Consider the following 7,414-nt stretch of genomic DNA (forward strand, 5'->3'; position numbering starts at 1 on the left):
TGAGATGAATAAATGGATGAATTTTTTCATTCAATGCATATTTTTAAAATAGTACGAATACGTTTTTTTTTGCAATTTATGGATTCAATTGGATACAATTGGATTGAAAAACTGCATTTCCTATTCAAAATTTTGAATTGAACAGTATTCATAATGCACAGAAAAAGCTAATATTGTTTTTAGATTGAAAGGCATAGAGATATGCTCCATGCAATTCTTATAAATGAATAAAAATGCAGGATTAAAAAGTATTCATTTTGACATTCGTGAATCAATATTTCTGAAAATCTGAATCTATTTCAATCCATTTTCGTTTGCTGAGGACATTGTTGTTTGGAAAAGAGTAAAAATATATCCTAAATGAGAGACTAATATAATCGTAGTGATTTTATAAATTATTTTATATATATTCATTATATATTTCATTAATTAAATATATATATATATATATATTTATATATATATACATTTATGGTAATGAAAAACTATGGATTCGTCGGATTATAAGATAAGACATGTAAAATAATTTACTGGGCAAACATGTTAATAAATAAGTCACATTTGTACAAATAATGGTAACACAAATATTTATTATTTTTTTACGCACTTTTATCAAATTATATTTGACTCAATAAGTTTCGAACGTTATCTTTGATTTATTTCGTAACTTCTTTTATACACAACATTGCACTTATGTGCTATAAAAATACTTTCATGTCCATATAAAATCTGTTAACAGTAAAGATATTATAAATCTTCAGAACAATGTAATTTTTTAGATGTATGTTCAGAAGTTTCTTTATCCAGTATAGAATTATGGAATTTCTGAAGAAAATCATTGTATGCCAAAATAGCAACGTTTCTTCCAGCTATTGCACTCATTTCCATCGTACTTCCGGCCCACTCAAATACATTAACATGATAGAGTGCATCATGTAGTTTGAAATTATCAAAGTTCATCTTTGTCGAGTAATGGGGATATGCTTTCCAAGCAATTTCCTTTTTCTCGATGACCTTAAAAAAGAAAATTAAATATGTATAGCAGTTTTGCTTTTATTCTTACACAAAACAATTACAACAAATTTCATACTTCAGAAAACATATCGTGTACAAGACTTGTCTCTAGAGGTTTTCTGCTGAAGACCTTCCAAATTTGTGGATCTTTCCTAATTGAACCATCAACAGGATTCACTTTCCCGACTGAACTGATTATTGTTTTGTTGGGATTACAACTTAGAATCCCATCCAAAGACTCTTGCAAGCCAAAGTACTTTGGTTTAAGATTCGCTTTGATGAACGTCGCATACGTTGTCTGATATTTTCCTGGAATCACCAAATTACCCGGAAACTCGATAAATTCTATTTGAAATTCTTGATCGCTAGTAAGTGATGCGGCAATAATTACGATGTCATAGTTAGATGTCATTGGATCAGTGCTACCTGAAATGCATAATTGCTATTTTTCACTACATAATTTAAATATTTGTCTCATTCTCAAACAGATTTTATTTATCGCACCTTTATTTATATAAGTCACTTCATATTGACTTACATCATGATCGTTTGCTAAATTGCGAATCTTTGTAACACAGCTTGGTACTACATTTACTTTCTTATTTCTGTAAATGAGATGCTCCGGTACCTAAGATTTCAACGTATTTTATATATTTTTTTTATGAGTAATTAGACAATAAGTTAATAATATATTACCCCTTTATTTCCACCTTTAATAGACCATAAGTCACCATCTATCCCAGCCACAGCTATGGAACCAACGAAACTTTGGATATCGACTTCCTGACCGTAATTCACTACGGTAGCGACTTGCACTAATTCATTGATCATTTTTTCTGTGCAACCCTTACGCAAAAGATATTCTTTCGTAGACGTCTTTAATAATTTCGGAAAATCCTTATTCATAGCTGATAGCAGTGCAGTAACATTGGCAAAGGATTGCCCTGCATCCTGCAGATCATATATCTTCACAAAATCTTCTATCATGTTGCTTATAAGACTGCTCAAAGAAAATATATAATAGAGTATTATATTTTTCTCTTCTCTTATACTTTATATTACAATGTTTAAATACCTTTTGAGAGTAAACAACTGAAAGCCATATCTATAAAATAATTTCATCAGCGATACTATGGACCAATCGCTTGCTATGAATATAAACTCATCTCCGTTCCATATGCCAAATGTTTCATCACTGGAAGGACTCTTTTCCAAACCTAAAAAATCATAAAAGCTGGTCAATAATATTTCTTATTCATTTCTACCAACATAGATTAACTTTAAATCAGTTTAAATCAGTTAAATCACTTACTTTTTATCTTTAGGGTCTACTACTGTACTTCTGCTACTGTAATCTACAGTCTGTAGATTAATTTTAATCTCAATTTCATTAATTTTTTTATCTTTTTCTATTTCTTAGGGGACTGAAAGAAAATAAAAAGTAAATCACACTAAGATTAAAATTACTCTACATTGACAGAAATAAATAAATAATATAATATAGTGCCAAGAATTAGAAATAGATAAAAAATAAATTAAATTAAGATTAAAGTTAATTTATATTAATAGAAATAAACATATACAACTACTCAGCAAACGAGAATGGATTGAAATGAATTGAAATGGATTCAGATTTTCAGAAATATTGATTTACGAATGTTAAAATAAATGCTTTTCAATCCTGAATGCATTTTTATTCATTTATAGAAATTGCATGGAGCATATCTCTATCTTTCAATCTAAAAATAATATTAGTCTTTTCTGTGCATTGTGAATACTATTTAATTCAAAATTTTGAATAGAAAATATAATTTTTCAATCTAATTGCATCCAACTAAATCTAATTGAATCCAATTGAATCTAAAAAAAAATATTTGCTATTTAAAATATGCATTCGGATAGAAAAAAATTTCAATCCATTTTAATCCATTCTTGTTTGCTGGGTAACATGTTTGAGCTAAGAAAACAGAAAATTGCTATACTTACCCAAGAGTTTAACAAATCTCTGCATATACATGTTTTTAGAATGTATAATTGAACCACCAGCTTCGACTTCATCTTTATCAATCTTGATGGTCGCCAATCGTCCGCCGATAGTTTTTGCTTCGTACAAATCGATTTCCACAGATTTCTTTAACAATTCAGTGAGAAAATGCGAGGCGGACGCTCCGCCGATACCACCTCCTACAATAGCTAAAAAAGAAAAAGTCGAACATAAGAACGAATAAAAATCTTTTGTAAATTATTAAGCGATATCTTGAAATGAAAAATTAACTCTTACCGACTCGTGGTGCACGTACTTCAAGGGATATTCCCTGTTGAAGTATCGTTACTCCAAGTATCAGTAACGCTATATGCAGCCACATGATTTGTTCGCGTCACTTGAGATCTTAACTTAATTAGATACAACGAATACACATATTTATCCACCGCTTCTGTTACTTATTTACGCAAATAACTTGCAGCAATCGATAATTTTTATCAATATCTACGTTTTGCTTCTACTTCTCATAATTGCACTGATAATATGCTATCTGAATACAGTCATATATACGAATCAGGGATAGCCAACCTTATTATCAGGCGTCTGAGATAAAAAGGTTGGCTACCCCTAATTTATTATACAGGATGATTTATTTTAATCTTAACAGGCAAATATTTTAAAAATATGTTAATTTAATAAAAAAAAAACATTCCAAAAGTTATATAGTATAGAGAGGGATGTACCAATGGTGATGTTTCCCTTTGTACTACACAATTTTTATTTGAAATATTTCTTGATAGAATTGCATATTTTTCATTAAGATTAAATATTTATCTATTAAGATTAAAATAAATCACACTTTATATTTTTTATAACTATAACTAGATTGTAGATATTTATGCAAAACACTTAACTGAATATTATAACTATCGGACAGTTTAGCAGTCGATCATTCGTTAAAGAGTTATTAAAAAATAAAATAAAAAGGTTGAGATTGCTATCTATAAATATGCAATTTGTGAAAAATATACATTTTATGCAAAATATTCAATTAAGTATTTTGCATAAATATCCAGAGTCTACATATAACTAAGCATTTTTTCTTCTGATGCATTAAAAGCAAAATAATTTATTCTATTTAAAAGTTATTCTTTTACTGTATTCTGTTTTATATTTGTTTTAAAATAAATCATTACAAATGAAAGTAAAAAATAAAAATATTAATCAGAGATTCAATGAGCGTTGCCAAACAAATAGAATGTACCCTTAGTGGGGCATTGGTTAACTTAGTGACCATCCTTGGCTTTAGATTCCCACTAGTACCATTCAGATATCACTCCATGTTTGTTGTTTACCAAGTGTTAAATAAGAATGATACCCGGGGAACATTCAGATTGGAATTTGAACACGTCTTTAATATAGACTGTATTTCAAATTTATTATTAGCGCTGAAAATCTGTAGCTTGTGTTACATGTGGTACATACATAGATTCTTAACACTGACAGTGCATTTTGAAACACATCCTATATAAATAATGGGATATCACAGTGAAAGAAATCCATGATTATATAAATGATCACGTGACGCAGGGAACTAAGGGAGCTACTTGCGGTACTGCATATAATGTAAATTCAGTATGGCTGTGCATGGCCTTGATAAACATCTGGAAATGTGGGAGTAGTCCCAGGATATCTGCAGGTCGTGGCTACATCGTGAATTCGCAACACATTCATCCACCCTCTTCTTACGATGATGGAACGATCGGCAGGATAAATTCGACGAAGATACTCCGATCCTTCGATGAAAACCTTCGGTCGCGCGATGTCACGAAAAATCTCCTGCGAAAAACCATGATAAGATCGCATCCTGGAGAGATGTGTCGCGATTGCACGACGTAGCCCTGTAAAACGTTGAGGCTAGGAAATACGACTCGCAAAAGACGACTCCCCGGTCCGTAAAGCCAATCGCATGCTCCAGCGGCCGGAGGGATAAATGCTCAGCAAGAGAGTAGAGATTGCGAGCGTTGAGCTTTACGGTAATTCATTATCCCCTTGTGCACGAACGTTTTCTCTTCATTACTTTTATTATGTATAATTTTTATTCATGTTACATTAATTACAATGCATCTCCTCCAATCACAGATACACAACTTGTACAATTTACAAAAATTACAAGAACTATAAGATACAAATAGAAGGATAAAGGTACACGGACGTTTGTAGCCATACAAGTTTTACTCCGTCCATCTGTGGGAACAATGCTGATTCGTACATACATAATATAATCTCATTTCCTCCTCAGCCCGTCTAGTTTGCGCCTGGAAAAATACTGCTTCTCTGTGATTGCACTTTGGGCATGGATGTTCCTCTGTTCTCGGCAGTGTAGGATCTGATATCACATCGGCAACGATGTGAGTTAGTTCGCTGAAAAAAAAAAGTAATAAGCAGTGAGCGCAAGATACAAACTTGATTTGAGCATATACAGCAGAGGTCCTGAATTAATTTCATACTCTTGAGCTTTGCAATGAGTTTATTCCTCGCTAAGGAATATCATTTTGTATAACAGAGATACAAGTGCACAAAATGATATATTCCTCTTTTTCTCACATGTTATATTCTAAGAGCTATTATTTTTCAAGGATGTCTGAACTGATTCTAAACTAGTACAATAAGTTGGAATAAAGCAAATATAGTTTCATTTCAACTTATTGCATTAATATTCAAAATTTTCTTTTGAAAAAAATAAAGCTTTAAAAATCAAATAGCAGTAACATTACAATTTTCTACTCAACAATATAATTGTTATAACTGTTATTTATTATTAACTGTTATACTTGCAATGTTGAGTAGGAAATAATAATATTAATGTAATGTTCCTGTTAATTTGTTAATTTTTACAAAACTTTAGTGGAAATTGATCTAACATTTAACAATGTTTATATAGATGTTAATTAACTTCAAACCACTTAATTTCAACTCACTCTATCTCGTGCATGATCTTGTTCACATAGATGCAATTGCTGTCCGCCAGTTGCTTAAAATCGCAATTTCTGCACTGAAACAGGCAATATCTTGACATTACAATTCTTTCTTACATGATTCGCGTTGCGCACCATTGTGCAATTCAAAGGATCTCGTTCCTTTTTTTTCTTCTTTTCTTACGATATTAAAGAGATTCTGTCGGGAACAGTCATGTATACTTACCGCGTACATGAGTACTTTGTTCTCTTTATCCTCTTTCGGATACAACATGTTATTGCACTCCTGACAAAATCTGATGCCCACGAATCCTGGACCGTCATCGTGCGTGTCGTAACCTGTTATCTTTGACATAACTACGCCAAGTTGATCTATTTTAATTGGAGTATCTGTTTAATTGAAATACTCTGAAATATCCATTGAGATCGCCGGCAATTCGAACGCAGTCAATTGACGCGAAAATAGAAATAAGAAATAACAACAACAATGAAGAATGAAGGCCGAATAGCGCTGTAGGCCGTAGTGCGAAGTGACAGGATCGATTAGCGCGCCATCTGTCGGCACACTGGAGAAATCGAAAGCCATTTATATGGCGCGGAAATCTATTTTACCCACAGATATACATCGTGATGCTCGTGATGGAATTATGATTTCAAAATCGAAATTTCAAACTCCGCCAGATTGGAATTCGTCAGCAGATCGAAGGACAAAATTTCCAAATTGTTATACAGGAGACTCGTGGAATTGAATTGATTTATAATTTTGAATTTTTTTAGTTTTGATCGGTTAATAAAGAAAAGAAATAAAAAAATTCTTTAATAATCCATTTTATTTAATAATCCACGATATATTATTGGCACAATTTACATTATCATATTTTACATATATTTACATTTTCCTTGATTAGATAAAGTTTGTTACTATAAATTTTAATTGAACAAAACGAGCTTACCCAATAGTGACTGTTGGTATATTTATCTGGTGTACTTGACCAATCAAATTCGAATATGCATAATAATTTAACTAACGCATTCTTCCTCTAACAATGAATATAAAAAAGCAACTGTAATAAGATTCTTTAATACGATTGGTTTTTGCTCTTAATTTCTTGGATTTAAATGTATATAATCGTAAAGAATCTTACAATAATTGCAAAACTTTCTTTGCTGAAATCACATTGTAGCTCAAGCGAAAAATACATTTTAGCGTCTTCAGCCCAAGGTTAATTATAATATGACGTCACATGCTTTACCAATAGTAGAGCATGATGATGCAACGTTAATTATCATTAATCGAATACAAGTTGAAACTAGCAAACCTCAGATCGATAAAATGCTATTAGAAATAAATAGAAATCGGACCATAAGATAAGAAAAAGTTTGTTTTTATCTTTTTGTCATTTTTTCTCATTTTTCTCTCTTTTATATAATTATATAT

The 7,414-nt window shown here is 31.2% G+C and overlaps 2 protein-coding genes across 2 annotated transcripts; both read right to left on the reverse strand.

Annotated features, from left to right (window-relative positions):
- Positions 1-747: 747 nt before the first annotated feature.
- LOC105623574 (prenylcysteine oxidase-like) lies at positions 748-3,380 on the reverse strand. Its single transcript, XM_012204963.1, has 7 exons — positions 3,296-3,380; positions 3,001-3,207; positions 2,090-2,231; positions 1,711-2,014; positions 1,519-1,642; positions 1,091-1,440; positions 748-1,014 (listed from the first exon to the last, which is right to left on the reverse strand). The coding sequence occupies exons 1-7, from the start codon at positions 3,378-3,380 to the stop codon at positions 748-750; spliced, it is 1,479 nt and encodes a 492-aa protein (XP_012060353.1).
- Positions 3,381-5,074: 1,694 nt separating this feature from the next.
- Positions 5,075-6,447, reverse strand: LOC105623577 (DNA-directed RNA polymerase II subunit RPB9). Its single transcript, XM_012204966.1, has 3 exons — positions 6,203-6,447; positions 5,980-6,053; positions 5,075-5,422 (listed from the first exon to the last, which is right to left on the reverse strand). Exons 1-3 carry the CDS (start codon positions 6,329-6,331, stop codon positions 5,233-5,235), a joined length of 393 nt encoding a protein of 130 aa, XP_012060356.1. The 5' UTR covers positions 6,332-6,447; the 3' UTR covers positions 5,075-5,232.
- Between the last annotated feature and the right edge of the window lie 967 nt (positions 6,448-7,414).

Source organism: Atta cephalotes (genome assembly GCF_000143395.1).
Source record: "Atta cephalotes unplaced genomic scaffold scaffold00059, whole genome shotgun sequence".
Classification (NCBI taxonomy): domain Eukaryota; kingdom Metazoa; phylum Arthropoda; class Insecta; order Hymenoptera; family Formicidae; genus Atta; species Atta cephalotes.